This window comes from Lissotriton vulgaris, chromosome 10, assembly GCF_964263255.1.
Source record: "Lissotriton vulgaris chromosome 10, aLisVul1.2, whole genome shotgun sequence".
NCBI lineage: Eukaryota > Metazoa > Chordata > Amphibia > Caudata > Salamandridae > Lissotriton > Lissotriton vulgaris.
Genome location: NC_141698.1, coordinates 952,721,023 through 952,742,682, shown reverse-complemented (window position 1 = coordinate 952,742,682; position 21,660 = coordinate 952,721,023). Strand labels below are relative to the sequence as shown.

The following is a 21,660-nucleotide window of genomic DNA, read 5'->3' as shown; positions in this document are numbered from 1 at the left end:
TGGAACTAAGAAGACAGTAGACAAAAGGTTCAATGCTAGGATGCTATGAAGACAAATATTTAACAAAGAAACAGAAATACATCACAGGCACAATTGCCATCAATCGCTCTTCAAAATGCTACACACTGAGTACTACTAAACTGCCTGTTGTCAGTGCCTGCACAGTGATGTCTTTTGATGGACCTCAAGTAATATAACAAAAAATGTCAAGGCCTGATCACAACACTCAATTCAACTCAATAAGCTTTATTCGGTTAAAATGTGGCAACCATAAAAGCAGAAATACATATACAGATTCAAGGACCAAATTCATTAAGAACAGCCAGCAATCAGAGTTTCAAAATTTTGTTAAAACATTGTACAATTCCTAGTGAATTAAACTTAAAATAGATGTCACAACATAAAAGCTAAAAACTCACAACACTCATTTCGCAAAGCCTCTGTGGACTACCCGACGCATAATTGAGGAATTTACATTACAAGATGTCTAGTTCTACGAGCTACTCTATTATTAATTAGTTGTATTAGCTATTGACAAATGGAGCAAAGGAGCGCTCTGGCGGAAGTGAACATGAACTAACCCCTGAAATTGCATTGTTGATATGCATAGATGTATCGACGCATTTGTAAAAAAAAAAAAAAAAAAGTTACAATCAAAGTTGGAAAATACATTTAAAAATCCACGGGTTCATAGAAGCCGTTGATAATCTTTGTGTGTGTTTTATCTGAACCCGATTTTGTCCAAGATCCCATAGTTAAGCGTATAAATGAACTCTTGCAGAAAAGGAATAGAAAAAAGAAAAGAACAATGTTGAGTGAAATTACAGAAATGGCTTGATGTGAATTTCTTCACACAGCCAAAGTCACTCAGAGCCATGTTGTGCCTGTGGAATACAGATGACTTAAAAACTCTGTATTCTTCAGATATATTTCTTTCACTGAATGAAATGTCATTTCCTGAGGGAGAAAGTTGTGAAAGGTCAGAAAAAAAAGATTTCCTGAGATATTCCTGCAGCATCTTCCATGTAGCCATTTACATAATGAATGCACTTTTCCCTAGAAGTAGGTTCCCTTTTTATGGGCAATAAGGCGCAAGTGTGCATTTAAAATAAAAATAAAGTCCTCATGACTACTGATCCGAATGTTTCTATCCATGAGACTCATTGATTTGGTAATCTAAATCGCTCCAATGCCTTACTTCCCACATCATTTGTGTGCCTTTCATATCACATGATGGAGAGCGCCCTGAAATGGCAAAATTCAAGGAAGTTCGGGACACGTATTACAGTTTTCTAGACCTTTATGAGTTGACCTGGGTGGTTTAATTTACTAGTGTGATCGCCATTGTATGGTATAAAAATGAACTATTTGTATGTGGGCTGTAACCTATTAATGTCTATGAGCTTTATTGAGCTGTTAAGGCCTACTTTAAAGGTGACTTACAAATAAGGTTTATTTTGCCAGGTCGAAATGGCTGTATAAAATTGCACTACACCATGTAGGCCTGAGGGAAGTTTCAAAAAGGCTACTTCACTTGGTGGTACAATGAGTGCTGCAGGCCCACTAGGAACATTTAGTTTACATGTCCTGAGTATATGAAGTACTATTTATCAGAAGCGTACAAGTACATAATACGGCAATTAGGTGTAAGCCAATTTTACCATCTTTAAGGGTGAGAAAACAAGCACGTCATCACTGACTAGCAGTGGCAAAGTGCACAGAGTCCTAAAAGCCAACAAAGCCAAACAGAAAGGGCCAGGTTGAACAGTGGTATGAGATGGTTAGGTATATCTTGTACTGATAGGTGAATCAAAAGTCAGCCATTGTTCCATTAGAGGTGGTGACATGAGCCACACCCATAGGCTTGAGTATTCCACTGTACTCAGTCAAGGCAGGTAAAACAATTCCAGCTTAGACTTAAACGGTCTTTCTTGAACCAGAGCTCAGTTAAAACTCTGTCAGGCCTGTATGTATTATAGGAGCAAGGTGCCTGGCCCTGTAATGCAATTGTTAGTGGTTATCCCCAACTTCATGGCAGCAGCTTGTCTTTTGACGTGTTCTTCTGCTCTTGCTGTGGTCAGTCTTTGTCCAACATTGTGCTTCCTTGAGCATTCACCCTCGAAATGATTCGAAGTGGCATCCATCCATTATCCTTAACATCATTGTTTCCACATAATTTAACTCACTCAATCTAGTTTTGAAGAGCTTCCCCAGTAGTTCTGTGAATTCATCCATTGTTTCTCCCAGCTGTTGTGCTGCCTTGCTCAACGTGTATCTCTCATTGTTCACACCGGTTGCTGTATTACATTTTTGGGGGAAAAGGTGTCGTTAATTTTCTGGTTTGTAATTAACTCATACTTTGGGTGTTTCTTGGTGATCTCCTTGACCCAATCCCCGGACAGATTTTACAGCTATGTGAGTATCTTTGAGTCCTCACATTTTCCAACACTTCAGTGAAGGCATTGAATTTTTCGATCTACTCAGCCAGTTTAGTGCCAATGTTTTGCTGCTCTACTATGTCGAATGGGGGTGAGGCTTCGAGAAGTCCACAGTTGATCTTCTTGTCTCATGGTATGGTGTTTGCTGAGCAGGTTGGCCTACTGCACTTCATCTGTCTTTCCTTGCGCATTCTTGGCTTTAGAGTCTCATGCTTGGTTTCCTGCATTTGGCTGCCTCTTTTAGTTTTCCTTCCTCTTGCAGATATGCAATGGCACTCTACCCAGCTCAATAAGGCCACCCCAGTGACTATCTCATGAGGCTCTGTGGGCAATTATCTTTTAGTTCCTTTGGGATTTCCTATGTTGTTGTTCCTTTGCTGATGTGCTCCCCTCCATGGTTCCTTTCGAATATTAGACTATGTGGGGGCCTGACGCACTCTGGTAATCACTAGCCAAAGTCCTGGTAGATGATGCCGCCCATGTCGGGCCTGGGTGCCACATGTGGCTTTCTGTGATGGCTGCAGGTACTGGGGATTTGGCCACCTGGGAGTAGTGGGTTTTCATACAAATCTGCCAGCTTTTGGGTCCCAACATGGATTCTGTAGTCAGGGATTGAGCTCACAGGTGCTCACCTTTGTCGTTGATTAGGTTGAACAGCCAGGGAACAGCACTCAGCACTTTTCCTGCTTCCTTACTTACGACATTTTGATAGTACCTCCTTCCATCACTTCCCTTTCCCCTGCGAGGTCACTTCCACATTGGTTCTCTCCCTAGTGTCCTAGTTATTGACTCCACAGTACCCTTACAAGCACCCTAGTTTCGTACCCATTTACATGTGTAACACTTCACACTTCAAAAAGGCTACTCCTACTGCCTCTCCAAAGCAGCTATAGGTTCTTTTGCAAGCAGGTGTCACTCCACTCATTAAAAACATGAGCACAATGCAACTATGTAATTAGATATTGGATAGATATTCACCGTCGCATGGAGAAAACCCTGGGACAGAAGTTAGCTGCCTGCTAAATGTTTGTGAACCAACAGATCTAGGTAACAAAGTAAAAACTATGGGTGACACTGGGGCAGTTGGTGGCCGAAAGAAATATTGCCAGGCTATGGGGATCGCAGGAAGCACCAACACTGAATGCATGGAAAACAGACATGGACTGGTGCATGTTCAGGGAAAAAACAGTGTATGTGTCAAGGGAATGTCTGAAAAAATGGATACAGATATGGGAAAAATGGAATGTATATAGAGGGAATATTTGTGCCCCGCCTCTTGTGCCCCCCCCCCCCTCCCATTCTCCCATCTTAATAGTGAGCTCATAGGACAATGATTTGGTAAAATATAATATATTAGATAATTGTGAGATTTGTATAAAATTTGAAAATATTAACGCATATTCCTTCTATTGATTATGCGAAGTGTGTAAAATAATTTGAATATGTTTAATAAAAAGACTTCTATTTAAAAAAAAAACATGAATACAAAAAATAGATGAGGGCAACCTAAAACCTGTGCAACATAAATAAAACTATACCACTCAACCAATTATGAAAGCTTAGTCTGTAAAAGCATCTACTGTAGTGATCTGTAAAATCTTACATTGATCAACTGGGCAGAGAAACAAGACAACAAGGCTGTTTTTTTTTTATTGGTAGCGATATTCATCTCTTTCCAAGTTGTTATAATATAATCATCGCACATTGCCTATATAAAGATTTTCATTCTCAAGGTGAACCTAAAGGTTTCTTTTACTTAGGAAGAAAGCTACTGAGTTAAGAGCGGAGGCCAGTCATTCTAAGTTATTTTTGTAATTCGTTTTATTAGTTTTCTGAACAATACAGAAATGGAGGGTCCACAGCCATTACAGTTCAACAAGATTACAGATTTGCTTTATCATCATTACAATCAAATTGTAGAAGAGGAAGAAGAAAAAACATAGTGAAACAAGGGGGAGGTTGGAGAGGAGGAGGGGCCACTCATTCATTTATAAAAACAGCTGTTGCAATAGTGATGTGTAAAACATGAATTGTCACATGACAACAAAACCTGTCCCACTCAGTGACATCAGATCCCCTCATATGGTTGGACCGCCGCTGTATCAGGTGGAGGGGAAGCCACCATTTCCTCCACTGCTGTTGATCCTTGCGAATCCAGCAGACCAGTGGGATTATTTCAAATGGGTACCAGATATCTTGGGGATGAGTGTGCACCAGCATCAACCCTCAGAAGGCATTCAATTGTTCTTGCCAGTACGCCACATCTTTCAGCCAGCCTACAACTCGTGGCATCCTGCGCCATCCCCAACACATTGCAATCTGGTGTTTTGCAAGCAGTAGCACCACTAATCTGTGTCGCTGTGATGCTACATCCTTTACATAGCCCAAGAGTGCAGCCCAAAGAGAGCACTCCAAAGCATGTTCAAGAGTTGTGTCAAGAGCCACAAACACCTCACATCAATACCGCTGCACATTGTGACATTCCCAGGACAGATATAGAAAAGTGGCACATGGCGCTGTGCAGCACATGCAGCGCGCAGCCGCAAGGAGGTCCATTCTGTGTCATTTTTTGCGTGATCGATATAACCTGTTCAGGTACCCAAAGTACACTAGCCGCCGTCAGTAGTTTGGGGAAAGCACATGTGATTGAGTGCAGCAATACCTCCATTGCTCATCAGTAAGAGGTGGATCGAGGTTGCTGTCCCACTCACTTTGGCCCTTGGGTGTAGGAGTCGGCGCAGCGTCGAAGCAGTGTCTGGCATTGCCTCACATTGTCATGTAATTCGGCAGTGCAGAGAGGGGGATGTCAACATTGCATCAAAGACAAGAACACCGGATGGAGTGCACGGAAATGTGAGTCACCTTAACAACAGCACGCAATTGATAGTATGTGAAGGTATCCAGGAGGGTGATGCAGGGACCTTGAGGCACCTGCTACAGTGTTATAAGGAAGTCATCCGGACATATTTAGCCCTTCGAAGTCAGCCCTAGAATCCTTAATCTGGTTCGGGTGGCAGTGTCAACAAGAATAAGATACTCGTGTGCCTAATAAGAGGCACTGGCGGGGCTTACATATGCTCCAAGTGGGCATGCCTCCACAGTTCTCGCCATGCCCATACTGTTCTTGCCACTGTGTGCACCAGTGATTGTGGATGCTTTGGGGGCAAACAAAAACACCATTTGAGAGGGCAAGGCAATACATGATCATGTTCGGGTGCCAAATGAGCCTGAAACTGTGTTGGGTAAATGCCACAGATGTTTTAATTGTGCTTCAGTGCTGTAATAACAGAGGTCCATATCTGGAGCCCGAGGCCCCATTGCTCGAAGGAGAGCATGTGTATTTTATAGGCTATTTTGCGCTGCTTACCTACGCACGCAAGGGACACCATGCATGATCAAAGCATACAACAGAAATGAAGTGACAGCTGGAGTGGCAGGTTTATGAACATATGAGGAAAGTTAGGAAGGGCAAAGGTTGCTCTTTAGTCCAGGAGAAATCTAAAGTTCTGGGATTTTATGTTCAATACTTATACCCCAAAATGTCTTTGTTCTCTTTGTGCAAGGGTCTCTGAGTCAAGTTTAAACCAGTTCTGTCCTCACAGGTGCAGTATAAACACAGAGTGTGGAGACAGCATGGTGCAAAGAGAGACAGGCCCTATTCAGGTGCAAAGAAATCTTGTCCTACCACTCTAAATTCATCCACGGTCTATTCAGCTCAGCTCTGAGTCATCCAGGAAGGGCCAGGCACACCTCAACCTCTCAGTGGTTGTCTACAGTGAATGCAGATTCCCAGCCCCTGTCTCTCCAAAACCAGAAACCATTACAAAAACAGGCAGAATCACACAAAATGGGTAAACGAGAAAATGCTTACTTTTTAAAAGGGCAATTTTTACATTCTGAGTTCAGGGATACTAAACTCAATTTCTTCATCTTGTCCCAATGGGAAATCATACTTGTAAGATGTTACAAAGTATCTCCCATTCTATCCTTTGGGACAAATAGCCTTTAAATAGTGAAAAACAAAACACCCTGTGTTTCACTATCAGGACATGCCACACACACCAGGACATTTCCTATCTTTTACCTACACCGCACCCTGCCCAAAAAGATGCTAGGGATCGTACCACATAACTTGAACTACACATTAAACTAATTGCTCTATGTGCCTCCTAGATGTTACCCACAGACAGAGCGGGTTGATTCTATACCTACAGCACCCTTCCCTTCTCTCTTTATCTACCTCTACCATTTATTATGTGTCAGACCATTCCACTCAAGAGTCCGTCGAGATATCATATGTTGCTATTCTTGTGCTCATCAACTGTTACCAAACATCCAGGTCTATACGCTACAGAAATGTATCTCTCAGATTAGTTCCTTATAATATTAGAGTCTTTTTTTACTTTTTGTTTGCTCTTTATTGTTTATTGTTTATGAAAAATGCTCAATAAAATGATTATGAAATGAAAAAGATGCCAGGTCTAACAGGGACATTACAATTAGCTTCAGATTTTGCTCACACAGTCCCATTGAAATTCAGCAGTTATAGTTACCTGCGCCAACTATAATTTAGGTGCCCACAAGGCACTGGTTATGACCTCACATATTACACCACTGATGGCATGGTCAGTGACATCACTAATGACATCTCAATCGGGTGTTAAGGGTGTTTTTAGGGTGTACGGTGACTTAGGAAATGAGATGCTAAGGCTGATTTTAAGGTTTAGAGGTGGGTGAGGGAATAGAATGATAGAGGTGGTTTCCGGGTTTAGGGAAGGGTAAGGGCATTGAATGGTGAAGGTGTTTTTAGAGTTTATGGATGGCTGAGGTAAAAGATTGGTAAGGGTCTTTCTTGGAAATAGCGTTAGATAAGGGAATTGTGTGGTGAGGGTGTTTTGGTAGGGTTGGGCAAAACTCACAGTTTATCTATGCAGAATTCTGTGGAGTTACCTAAAAAGTCAGCAGGATTCCACAGAGTTCTGCGAGTGGAGGATTTCCAGTCTGTCCTACTGCTAGCACTGATTTTTAGCGTTGGAAGCCTGTCCTGCACTGTAAAGTCAGCACAAGCGGCACTATGAGTTATGCCAGAGCACGCTGCTTCTTTCTGCCTCTCGAGCAGCAGCTTTTACAACGTGAGTGGCAACTTTCCCAACATGAGCAGTAGCGAACTTCCGTGACTGTCGGCTTTGAGAAATCTTGCCTGAAGGCAGTTTGACACTTGTTTTTTCTCACTTGCCATATTATTGTTGGCGAGCCGCTCAGAAGAAAAATTCCACCACGTGCCAGTTGGCGGAGTTTTTGCAGAGCTCCACACTCCAAGTAGAGAACAGAGTGGGCAAAACTCTGCATACTCACCCAGCAGAGCGGAGTTTACAGCCACCGCTAGTGCTTAGGGTTTAAGGGTGAGTGAAACATTACGGTGGTAGGGTGGAATTATTACGGTTTAGAGGTGAGTGAGTGAAAAGGGTGGTAAGGTGTTTTGGGGATTTAGGGGTAGGTAAAGGAATTGGGTGGTAAGGCTGTTTTTAGAATGTATGGGTGGCTAAGGGAATTGGGTGCTAACAGTATTTTTATGGTTTAGAGGTGGGTCAGGCAATAGGTTGGTAAGGGCATTTTAGGGTTTAGGGATGGGTAAGGGAATTGGGTGACAAGGGTGTATTTTAGTGTGTGGTGAATAAGGGTGTAGGTGGTAAGAATTTGTTTAGGGTTTGGAGTGGCCATGGGAATTGGGTGGTTAGGATGGTTTTAGGGTTTAGGTGTGGGTAAGGGAATTGGGTGGTAAGGATATTTTAGGGTTGGGCAAGAAAAATGGGTGGTAAGGGTGTTTTGGGGATTTAGAGGAGGGTAAGGGATTTAAATTGATCCCTATTAAAATATATATATAAAAAAATCTATATATATTTATGTATACATATGTTATGCACACACACATATACAAACACACACACATATAAACATACACACATATACATGCATACACATACATATATGCTTTTACAAACATATATATATCCACACATATAAATATATACATAAATATCCACACATATATAAATATACACGCACACACTGATATGGGTTTCTTTTACCTTACGCATACCTACATTACATGTGTGGTAAAAGGTATATGCGTGGGAAAGGCATTTCATTGTAATTGATGTATGGTAAAGGCATGTGTTGTAAATGCATGCATGCTAAAGTCATACAACCATGTATATGTACATATGCTAATAACAGTAATGTTAATAGTAGTAAAACTAATATCAATGCACTGACATATTAGAAATCGTAACAAATGAAACAATAATGTAATTGAAGACAAAATAAGCACTTAGCTTTAAGAGATACATGGCAAAGGAAGAGTTATACAAATATGCCAATTTCAATCTGTGGGACATTTGTTTTGAATTTTTAATTGACTCTTGATTTGTGAATTCTGTAACAGTTGGATGAACACTGATTATTTACTAATAAAAAAAGTAACATACCATTTCCATTTCCAACTGTATGGTCTCTGGGAGGTCGAAGACTTTGAGTGGATCCAACTCCCAGAACCCAGTCAAAATTGTCAGCCAGGGAATTTTTCCAGCCGCATCTGCCTTTCTCAAAAGTGCAGGAAGTACCACACTCATCCTCATCGGAATTATCTCCACAGTCATCCACGAAATCGCATCTTTGTTCTGGTTTATAGCACTGGTTGTTCTGGCATTCCCAGTAGCCATTTGGACAGGATCCTAACGGGAATAAACAGCATAATATCAGTCTTCTAATCATCTATGCATCTTGACGAGAGCAATCAACATTTACGCACAAATACACTTTATAAATACAAAAACACACATACATGCAAATATTTTAATATATATATATATATATATATATATATATATATATATATATATATATATATATATATATATATATATATATATATATATATTCAATGAAAAAACCATAGGTTTTAGGCCATATATAGTTAGGGATTTGCATTTACAAAACCTTATTTTACTCGCATAAAACCATTGAAATTCCATATATAGTTAGATGCGCTAACTATATATCGCGCACCCGCAATCCACTGCTGATGATGTCACATATTACATCATTCATGACATGGTTAGTGACATCACTGATGACATCACTGATGACATCATCCAGTGACTGTATGTTTCTGTAAAGTTAAAATATGTCTTACATATTGAAGAATGAGTGGATGTATAAGTGTCTGGATGAAGGATTTAGTAGGTGCATGACTGATTGTATGAGGGAGTGATTAAATGTGTCTCACTGAGTGCATGGGTTAGTGATTAAACTGTATTAATTTGTGCATCATTATATCTGTTGTTCTGTAAACTGCTGCATGTGTTGATCAGTAGCTATATGAATAACTATATGGGTGATTGATTGGTTGCTCAAGTATTTGTATGGGAGACTGAGCATGTGTGTGGGTGGCTGGGAGGTGTGTGACTCTGTGCATAGATGTGTAAGCAGTTGATTCACTAGGTGTATGAGTTCAAGAGTGCATGCGGAAACAGCTATATGGGCGGTTGACTGTGTGCATGAGTGTATTGGTGAGTGAATGGATATCTCAGTGCTACATGTCAAAGTAAGTACATATGTAAAACACAGTACATGTGAGAGTTAACATATATAAATAACTGTGCATAAGAGCCAGTGAATGTGTGAGTGGCTGTATGGATCATTGTGAACATGTATCAAGGATTGTATAAGAGAGTAAATATGTGTTAGAATATGTTTCAATATGTAAGGTGTGTATAACTGTATAGTAGAGGAATTGGAGGTGTGTTTGATTCTTTGCATGACTGTCTAGGTGTATGAGTAACTCCATGGATGAGTGACAGTCTGTGAGTGTCTGTTTTCACTGAGTGTATCTAAGGATATATCTAAGCCTGGGCGTAGTTCGCGTAGCCGCACTCCGCGAGCTACGCGAAGATGCACTTGCACTCCGCGAACTACGCATAGCTCCACGAGCATGCGTAGTAGCTTGCTTGACCCGTCCGCGAGCCATTTTTCGTCTTCGGGAGCGCCGTGGAACTCTGGAACCTGCTCGACACCACATCTCCAGACGTCGCCTTCCTCACGGAAACATGGATGAACGCCTCCTTAGCGCCCTACATCGCCGTCGCCATCCCGGACGGATACAAGATCACCCAGAGAGACCGGGTCAACGAGACAGGAGGAGGCATCGCCATCGTCCACAAGAACACCATCCGCATCACGACCAACTCAGACGACACCCTCACAGCCGCTTAACATCTTCACTTCCAGATACACACCGACCCCAAGACCACACTCAGAGGCACCCTCATCTACAGACCCCCAGGACCTCGCAGACAATTCAGCGAAGACATCGCAGACTTCATCAGCCCGCACGCCCTCGCCTCCGTTAACTACATCCTCCTAGGGGACCTTAACTTCCACCTGGAGAACAACAACGACAACACCACTACCGCCCTGCTGGACAACCTCGCCAACCTCGGACTCATGCAACTGGTGAACACCCCCACCCACTACGCCCGACACACGCTTGACCCAGTCTTCTCCTCCAGCAAGTACATCTCCTTCAGCCACTCCACCGGACTCCACTGGACAGACCACAGCTGCGTCCACTTCAGCTTCAGAAAGACCACGATTCACCACCACCCGCACAGGTTCCCCGCAGGAACTGGAACAAGATCACCACCGACCAGCTCACCACTTCACTGAGCCAGAACCCTCCCGCCAGCTCAACGGACCCCAACCAAGCAGCCAACAACCTCACACAGTGGATCACCAATTGCGCTCGCCCAACCAGCCTCGACCACTCGCAGTCCGGCTTCCGCGCCAACCACAGCACCGAGACCGCCCTCATTGCAGCCACTGACGACATCCGAGCCCTGCTCGACAACTGGGAAACAACGGCCCTCATCCTCCTGGACCTCTCCGCAGCATTCGATACGGTCTGGCACTGCACCCTAGTGCAGCGCCTCAGCAACATCGGAATCCAAGAGAAGGCACTGGAGTGGATCATCTCGTTCCTCCCTGGAAGAACCCAGAGAGTCCGCCTCCCCCCGTACAGATCCAAGGCCACCGAAGTCATATGCGGCGTACCACAAGGATCATCACTCAGCCCCACCCTCTTCAACGTCTACATGAGCCCCCTAACAGCCATCGACGCCAACACAACCTCAACATCATCTCCTACGCCGACGACACCCAGCTGATCCTCTCCCTCACCAACGACCCAGGAACCGCCAGAACCAACCTACACGAAGGGATGAAAGACGTAGTCGAGTGGATGAGGAACAGCCGCCTGAAACTGAACTCAGACAAGACGGAAGTCCTCATCCTTGGATCATCACCCTCCACCTGGGACGACTCCTGGTGGCCCCCTGCCCTGGGCAGCGCACCCAAACCAACGGACCACACACGCAACCTGGGCTTCATCCTGGACTCCTCCCTCTCGATGACCAGACAAGTCAACGCCGTCTCATCATCATGCTTCAACATCCTACGCATGCTCCGAAAGATCTTCCGATGGCTCGCCACCGAAACCTGGAAGACGGTCACACAGGCACTCGTCACCAGCCGACTGGACTACGGAAACACCCTCTATACCGGAACCACAGCCAAACTCCAGAAAAGACTCTAACACATCCAGAACGCCTCCGCACGACTCATCTTGGACATCCCCCAACACAGCCACATCTCCAGACACCTGAGAGACCTTCACTGGCTCCCCGTCAGCAAGAGAATCACGTTCCAACTCCTCACCCACGCACACATGGCCCTCCACGACCTGGGCCCCAGGTACCTCAACAACCGCCTGACCTTCTACACTCCCACCCGCCAGCTACGATCGACCAGCCACGCCCTCGCCGCTGTGCCACGCATCCGAAGATCCACCATGGGAGGAAGATCCTTCTCCTACCTGGCAGCCAAGACTTGGAACTCCCTCCCCATCCACCTCCGCCTGACCCAAGACCACCTCTGCTTCAGGAAGCAACTCAAGACATGTTTGTTCGAGCAGTAGCGAACCCCCCTCCCCCAAGCGCCTTGAGACCCTCTGGGTGAGTAGCGCGCTATACAAATATCCTGATTGATTGATTGATTGATTGCCTGCATGCTCGGGATGTGTAGCGCGCGAAGTTACCCATGAGGTTTGTCCCGCCCGCTCGCGTCCCCTTATTTCCGGTCACTACTAACGTGTTCGCAAGTTATTCTGTGCCAGATTGCAGTTTCTGCGTGTTCGGCAACTCGATCTTACCGACAAGCATCCTCGCGCACGCGAAAATGCTATTGAGCGCGCGAGAACTACGCTACGCAGCAGTTTGCGGAGTATTCAACAACTTCGCGTTCTCCGCGGAGCGCGGAGTTGCCGAAACTCTGCAAACTCCGCGAACGGAGCGTAGTTCTTCGCCCAGGGTTAGATATATCAGAGTCTGTAGAGGTTCATCGTATTAACACATGAATGATGTCATCTGTGATGTTGTCAGTGATGTCATTTGAGTTGTCATCAGTGATGTCATCAGTGATGTCATTTGAGATGTCATCAGTGATGTCATTTGAGTTGTCATCAGTGATGTCATCAGTGATGTCACTGACCATGTCATGAATGATGTAATATGTGACATCATCAGCAGTGGATTGCGGGTGCGCGATATATAGTTAGCGCATCTAACTATATATGGAATTTCAATGGTTTTATGCGAGTAAAATAAGGTTTTGTAAATGCAAATCCCTAACTATATATGGCCTAAAACCTATGGTTTTTTCATTGAATTTTCAAGGTTTTGTAAATGCAAATTCCTAACTATATATCGACTATAACCTATGGTTTTTTCAGTGAATTTCAATGGTTTTTTAATAGCAAATATGACAAGCTTTAAAATGTCAAGTACGTGATAGATAAAAACATTTTCGTATTTATGCACGCTGATGTGCTTTGAACGCTGCCCCCCTCCCCTCTTTTCTCTTAGTAGTACTCTCTCTTTGCAGATAGTGAAGAGTAGTTAACGCAGGCCTTTGCCCCCGTTGTAATCCGTCCTGCCTGCTTGTCTCTCCATTTGATTGATTATTATCCAAGCATTTACTGTTTTACAATTGATTCTCTTTGGTTCATTCTCTATTTACAAACAAGCACAAAGTCGCAATACTCTGTTTAGTCTTTGCAGATCGTGAAAAATCGTGTAAAAAAATAAAAGTAATCGAGCAAAATCAGTAGGCCAATAATTGGATCTCTTTTTGACCTCGCTAAAATAGAAATATTATAAACAACCCTTCATGAGAAATACAAAAATAGTGAGATCAACTGAGCTCCACACCATGAGGGCTGCAAGACAGCTCGGCTCCGTCACCCATCCCGCCCAAAATAACGACAAACCCTATGCAAATATTAAAAATATAGACAACACACCAGCAAAGAAACAGGGTAAAACATTTTATTAAATAACTATTTACATAACGTTGGTTTATAAGATGATGTCAGTAGTGGACCGATGTGTGAATAGGTCGGAAGCAGCACAAGGCGCCAAGATCCGGATGGAAAGTCCTGGATGTTGGGTGCCATAGTTCAGAGTTCTGAGTTTGAGCCTTTTTCAATGCCTGTGCTTTGTTGTTTCCCCTCCATCAAAAACAAAAAAAATATATAAAACTGTGCAAAAATACAAAAAAATCAAAAAATGTTTACAAAAGCAGTGCTTGTAAGACTGTCTGAAGCTTATTTCCACCTACTGCAGCTTCACTATTCTCAAAGTAAGTGAGGGTCGTTTGTGGACCTGACTGCATTTGAAAACAATGTTATATGGTACCTCCCTAAACCGATTGACGGAGGCCCCCGAGGGGCGGTGTGATGGCACGGACTCGGAGAAGATGCTTGGCTCCGACCCCCTCCCCAAGTCTTATAGCACTGGTGTAGCCTGAGATCGCACCCGACATAGGCGGCCGGCTCCCGGGGTCCGGCTGAACTTTTTGCCTTTTGATGACTCTTCTATTCTGGACTTTGTCCCACAATCCGTTTGACCTGAAGACACGCTGTAGTGGGGCGCCCCTTTACCGTTTTAGTTGCCATTCCGCCCGCTTTTGCTACACTGTGCCTCTTCCGCCATTCAGCTGTTTACCGCCCGCTCTTGCGACTACAGCGTCTCGCTCACCATGTAGTTGAGTTGCTCCCGCTCTTGCGGTGCAGCGATAGGCGGCTGCCACAGGACTCTCAAAATGGCGGCCGGCTCTTCGGTTTTGGGCCTGGTCCACTAAAATGGCCCTGGGACACCTTGGAACTCGGACGCTTCCCTGATAGGGCTTGGGTCCCATTCTCGAAAGCGTCCCCTCAGCCGTGAAGATTCTACAAAAGTCTTGGGGGCCCCTGACTCCCGCAGGCTTCTGGTGGGGAGCGGCTGCCATGTCTGCTCGTGGAATGGCCACAACGGAGCTACGAGATGGTAGTGCTCTCATGCTGACGCCAGCTTTAGTCTGAAACATCCAGAAACACTGTAGACTACCAATTCGATCAGTTCCGGTAGCGCCCCAACATGACCCGGAAGAGAAGAACTTGCCCTCCCCTCTTTGACTGATGGTTCTTGTTGCCTGTCCCCTCTGTTGTCATTTAACAGAACTTTTTGGACTGCTGAAAGGGGTTGTGTTCCGAACGCTGGTTGGTGGAGACATTTTGACTATATTCTTGACCTACGTAGTCGCGTAATGCGTTATATGACACGCCGCGTTAGCGCACCCGGAAGTGATCCGGGGCGCGGCGCGCAGCGCGTAACGTAAGCATAACAGGTCATGTGACTTGTTAATAAAACTTTTTATTGGTTCATTTTACTTTTGTTATTTTAATGATGAAAAGCTTGGTCATATGACCTAAAAATTACGCTTTTTATTGTTTTCGAACATTATTTTTTTTAAAACATATATGTTATAATATTCCAGGCTAATGTACTTTCCCGGAAAATTTACAACTGTCCTGCAAGTAAAATATATTCCTTTTTCGAGAAAAAGGGCGTTTCTTCGTTCCATGACGGAGCCGTTGAGTAAAAGAGACTCGGCCTGCTGTCTTAGTCGCCGATACGCCTGATTATCAGATTCTTATCGATCACTTTATGTTGCAGGAGTGGAAAACACAACTGCCCTTGACCATTTATCTTTACTGCGTTCCTACGTATTATACCTTTTATCCGTCATGTAATTGGACTGCTTTATTTCACTTGCCTTTTACTGATTCGAAAACAGTGACTAAAAGTAAAAACTTTACCAATGTAAATACTACTACCGTGTTTTGTTTTAAAAACCTTTATTGTGAAAATGTCAGTATACAAATACGGGCCTATAACCACGTGGGCCGGCCACGGAGCAAACTGAAATCGATAATAAGGTGAGGAGACATTTACACTGTAGAGGAACGTAACGAGCGGGCCATTAGGTTGCAAGAACTAAGGTGTCTAACAGTTGCGGAATCGGTGGACGTACATTTTGTAATTAAAATAAGACAGGGCCACTTACAATAAAATTTTCTAGATATACATTTGCGGGCAAGGAGTTACGAGTCCCATTTATACCGGCGCCATTTTGGGCGAGGCCGGGCAGGTCCAAGATATAGTCAAAATGTCTCCACCAACAATCGGCCAGACCAGAACCCCTTTCGGCCCTTTATGCTACAAGATGGTGTCTTCCATTCAGAAAATATTGTTGGCAGCATTTTGAAAGGAAAGATAAACAGCCGTTCTCCTAGTGAGTCTCACATTGTTACATTTAGGAAGAATGTTGAAGAGTAATATGTGGAAAATCTGAAGCCATTTTTCTACAAACTCTCAATCAGCCTAAGTCATGGGCGATCTTTGTCCACACCAGGGCAATAGTGAAGTTGCAGCAGGTGCAAAAGAGCTTCAGACAGTCTTACAAGCACTGCTTTTCTAAACATTTTTTTGTATTTTTGCACAGTTTTATATTTTTTTTTTGTTTTTGATGGAGGGGAAACAACAAAAAACAGGCATTGAAAAAAGCTCAACAGTGCAGGGCGCCTTGTGCTGGTTCCGACCTATTCACACATCGGTCCACTACTGACATCACCTCATAAGCCAACGGGGCACCCCACACTGACTTTCGGCGCAGCATTGTAGGATGGCCACACCAGTGCGGCAACTTGCTGGACACCACCTCGGTGCCATCTGGATCTCGGAGCGTTCGAGTCACTGTACCGCAAGAGTGACCGGAACTCAGCTGGTCACGCCGTCTTTCGGCGCAGCATTGTAGGATGGCTATACCAGTGCGCCAACTTGCTGGACACCACCTCGGTGCCATCCGGATCTCGGCGCGCTCGAGTCACTGTGCCGCAAGAGTGACCGGAACTCAGCTGAACACGCCGTCTTTCGGCGCAGCATTGTAGGATGGCCACACCAGTGCAGCAATTTGCTGGACACCACCTTGGGCAACAGTGAAGCTGCAGCAGGTGCAAATAAGCTTCAGATAGTCTTACAAGCACTGCTCAGAACTCTCAACTATGGCACTCAACATCCAGGACTTGCCATTCGGATATTGGCGCCTTGTGCTGGTTCCGACCTATTCACACATCAGTCCACTACTGACATCACCTCATAAGCCAACGGGGCACCCCACGCCGACTTTCGGCACAGCATTGTAGGATGGCCACACCAGTGTGGCAACTTGCTGGACACAACCTCGGTGCCATCCGGATCTCGGCGCGTTCGACTCACTGTACCGCAAGAGTGACCGGAACTCAGCTGGACACGCCGTCTTTCGGCGCAGCATTGTAGGATGGCCACACCAGTGCGGCAATTTGCTGGACACCACCTCGGTGCCATCCGGATCTCAGCGCGTTGTGCTGCCTTCGGCCTATTCGCACATCGGTCCGCTACTGACGCCGCCTCACGTGCCAACAGATTTTCTACGCTTTTTGTAGCCCTATGCCGCATAATAGGTCATGTGACTTGTTTATAAAACTTTTCATTGGTTCATTTTACTTTTGGTTTCCTAAAGATGGAAGGCTTGGTCATATGACCTAAAAATAACACTTTTCATTGGTTTAGAACATTTTTTTTCCCAAACGATGAAAGCCCCACCTTGTTTCTGGATGTTTCAGACTAAAGCTGGCGTCAGCATGAGAGCACCACCATCTCGTAGCTCCGTCGTGGTCATTCCGCGAGCAATCATGGCAGCCGCTCCCCACCGGAAGCCTGCGGGAGTCGGGGGCCCCCAAGACTTTTGTAGAATCTTCACGGCTGAGGGGACGCTTTTCGAGAATGGAGCCCAAGCCCTAGCAGGCAAGCGTCCGAGTTCCAAGGTGTCCCAGGGCAATTTCAGTGGACCAGGCCCAAAACCGAAGAGCCGTCCGCCATTTTAAGAGTCATGTGGCAGCCGCCTATCGCTGCACTGCAAGAGTGGGAGCAACTCAACAACATGGTGAGCGAGACGCTGTAGCCGCAAGAGCGGGCGCAACTCAGCTGGATGGCCGCCACCTGGGGAGGCCCGTTCACGCCGCCTCCCCCACGCCCCCCCCCCCCCGGGCCGCCCCACGCCAATTTTCGGAGCAGCATTGTAGGATACCAAAACCAGTGCGGCAGTTTACTGGACATCACCTGGGTGCCATCAACATCTCAGCGCGTTCTGCTGCCTTGGGACTATTCGCACAACAGACCGCTACTGACGAGGCCTCCCCCGCACCAGCCGGGACGCCTCACGCCAATTTTCGGAGCAGCATTGTAGGATACCAAAACCAGTGCGGCACCCAGGCGACATCACCTGGGTGCCGTCCAGAACTCAGCACGTTGTGCTGCCTTGGGACTATTCGCACAAAAGACAGCTTCTGACAATTGTTGCTTTTTTTGGTGAAAAATGTTTAAATGTTTTTACAGTTTTTGTTCCGTTCATTATATTTAAAAGTTAATAAAGTTTTATAATCTTACTTTGTTGGAGTGTTATAAAAAAAAATTTAAACGGGTGAATGAGGCCTTGAATCAGGTTATTGTCATGTGTGGGCTTTGCAAGTGTACTGCTACAGGATCGGACATTTCAAACTCAAATGCACGTTCTTTTTCTTACCTTTCCGAAGCATGGAGCGCAATAGCAGGCAGAGAAAGGGTGATGCAAGTGTTGAACACTGCCTAGCCTGGAAGTTGCTGGCAGTGCCCCCCCCCCCCCCCCCGCCCGCTCCTGAAAGAGGACACACACACACCGCCGCCCCGAGTACTTCACAGATCTTTAAAAGACCATGCGCTTGTTTATGAGGCTTAAATGGTTTATCACCCCTTCTAGAACCCCTGCATCGACCCTCTGACGTTTCCTGGAAGAATTACCACGTAACACAATACCAAGCCCTGTCAGCTGAAACCCCCGAAGAATCATGGGGCATATTATCAAGGGGGTTTATCTCCGCTTTTTTGGCTTTAAAAGCCAAGAAAGCGGAGATAAAATTATCTCCCTATTACCAAGCTGTCGCTAACACCAGTTAGTGACAGCTAAAAGGAGATAGCGACCATCGTGGGCCCCGCTTTGCATGTCAGTGATAGTGCCCTGAGCAGTTCTTAGCCATGTTATCCAATGGGAGGTGGATAACATGGCTAAGAGCATTTGCTCGATAATACATGAATATTGCTGACTTTTCTGCGATATTCATGCATTGCGGACGTTTTTTATCGCATTTGCGATAAACCTTGCTAATAGCAAGGTTTATCTGCGATAAAAATCGCCGATGTGCGGCGATAATTTTTGTCTCTAAACAAGTTAGAGACAAAAATTATCGCTAGTTGTTGGTAATATGCCCCCGGGTTTTTGCTTGCAGAAATTGGGAGGCGGGAGACTAGCACTGAAATCAGTAGTCTCACGCCTGAATCGGGAGGGTTGGCATGTCTGGATTCTCTACAGCTGGGGCCATAAACTACATCGGCAGGGGTAGGTGATAGCCTGGGACCAGCCTGGCATCTAAAATGGCTGCCGTGCACGACAAAATTGTGGCATTGGAAAAAAGGCAAGATGGCGCAGACAATGTTTATCAATAAGGATTCATTTATAACAAAATATTTTATCGCAGTGACAAATTGGCGGTCAACACTTCCTGATTTCCATCGAATCGAACGTTAACAGACGTCACGCAGCAAAAAAAATAAAAAGCTCACGCACAGCCGCTGGAACACATGTATCAACATATATGAGCCTCCTCAGCCACCCTCATGAAACATAGGGGATTAGGATACGTCTCCTGCACCCCCTTATACCTAGTAATTTAATTAAAACGAAGCACAAAATGGCGAATTCCCGTTTCGCTACCAGTTTGCGGCCCAGTTCGCGGCCCGTGAAGCGCTTCTACCGTGAAAAATCATTTATTTTTTTTTTCCCCCACGGGACCCTTTAATAACCCCAACAACATTCCTAGGGGGTCAAGAGGGGTATACCTTGCCCGCTTTCATTAAATTCCCCCTTCGTTTTTCACCTCTTCTTCTCTCTCGATCCTACCGAGAGATAAGATGGCGGCCGCTCCGGACTGTTTAGAATGTTGACAGACACGGGGGAGCCAATCAGCTTCGCATCGCAAAGTTCCGTTTCGCGAAAAGTAAGCGAACCGGAGCGCAGCCTGGAGCGCTGTTACAGATATATATCTTGATTTAAACGTTAATTTCTCAAAAACTACTGGAGCACATACATTGAGACCTAGCAAAGGCACATCGGGCTAACAGTCCCTACAATTTTGCCAAGTTTCGTGCAAATCCATTCAGCCGTTCGAGCTAAAAGTGAGTCCAACCGCCCTATGGAAATTAACATGGGAAAAACGTGTTTTGGGACCCCCCTTTTTTCTCGGCCCCCCCTCGACAAAACCCCCCCAAATTTTCAAGGGCTGCTCAGAAACAAAATGTGCCATTTTCCTGAAAATTTCAGCCGATTCCGTCCACAAACGCCAAAGTTATTAGACATAGAATTTTCAAAAATCCCATAGGGAATAAATCCTAACTATATATACCTACTGGCGATAGCCAGTAGGTAATATATATATATATATATATATATATATATATATATATATATATATATATATATATATATATATATATACATATATATATATATATATATATATATTTCCACTAGCCGAAAGCCATTAGTAGTTAATATATTTTTAGTTAAATTCACGAAGCCAATAGAAACTTGTTAGTGTCAAAAGTGCCTGCATATTTTAAAAACACACATGATCTAATTAATGAAAAGTGTTTGTGCAAGTTATACATGCACACAAATTACACTGTGTGCACTCAAAGTGGCCATATGCAATATTTGCATTTGTGAATATCGCCGAGAATGTGGTAGCAACAAATGCAGACGAAGTCCTGAATGAAAATCAGTATGCCTTCTTTTCTAGTTGTGTATCCTTTCCGCTGCACCAGTAAGGACATGGAGCAGTAGAAGCTTGAATACTAAGGATAAGATTTAATCTGTCATTTTAATGCAGTATATCATCATCATCATATTACCTTTATTTTAGCTCAGTTGAACCATAAAAGTCCAAGTCTCAGTTGACAACAATATGTAAAACAGGCATGCAAAATCAGTTGTTAGGGAAGCTGCCACAAAGCTCAGAAAAAAGCCAAGGGGGACAAAATCCTCGAGAAATAAAAACTCCTTAAGAGAGGGCTCAATTGGGGGTCCGCTATGTCCCCCGAGTAATCTGAGCAAAAGATCAAATATCTAAAAGACAATCAATGCAACATTAAAAGACACAACAATCAGTACACATAGCTACATTAAATATCAAGCTACAAATTCCTAAAACATTCCATAAAAGCAGTTGGACTCTGCTTGATAGCACGTTCCATATATATGGCAGCGAAGAAGCAGATCTTAATCGTGGGTGGGGTTTGTAGGTAGGTAATGGTGGCTCTACAATAATGAATATTGGCCACCCTGAAGATTAGCAACAGATTGCGTTTCCTCAACATCGGATTCAATTTGCAAAATAACATAAAATGTAAGTTAGTTTGTGATGATTGGTCATCACAAGGGCATAGAGGAAGACGTAACAACTATGTGCCTTGTAACTGGAAGGCAACAAGAAAGTACACCATGCATAATCTAAATGTAGTCAGTAAAAATGAATGATGTTTGTTTTCCACCCACACTAAGGGGCCCATTAGGATGGCGGGCAAATAGCCCCCGCCAGGCCGGCGGTAGCCACCGCCAGCCTGGCAGGGGCGATCCGCCCACCATCCGTGCCGGAATG

General features: G+C 44.5%; 1 protein-coding gene across 1 annotated transcript in view; it reads right to left on the bottom strand.

Moving 5' to 3' along the window:
- The window catches only part of MALRD1 (MAM and LDL receptor class A domain containing 1), a 2,333,045-nt gene that overhangs the window by 1,234,497 nt on the left and 1,076,888 nt on the right, over window positions 1–21,660 (bottom strand). Inside the window, exon 23 of the mRNA XM_086939858.1 lies at window positions 8,927–9,172. Coding sequence (XP_086795984.1) covers window positions 8,927–9,172 — 246 coding nt within the window. The remainder of the gene's footprint in view (window positions 1–8,926; window positions 9,173–21,660) is intronic.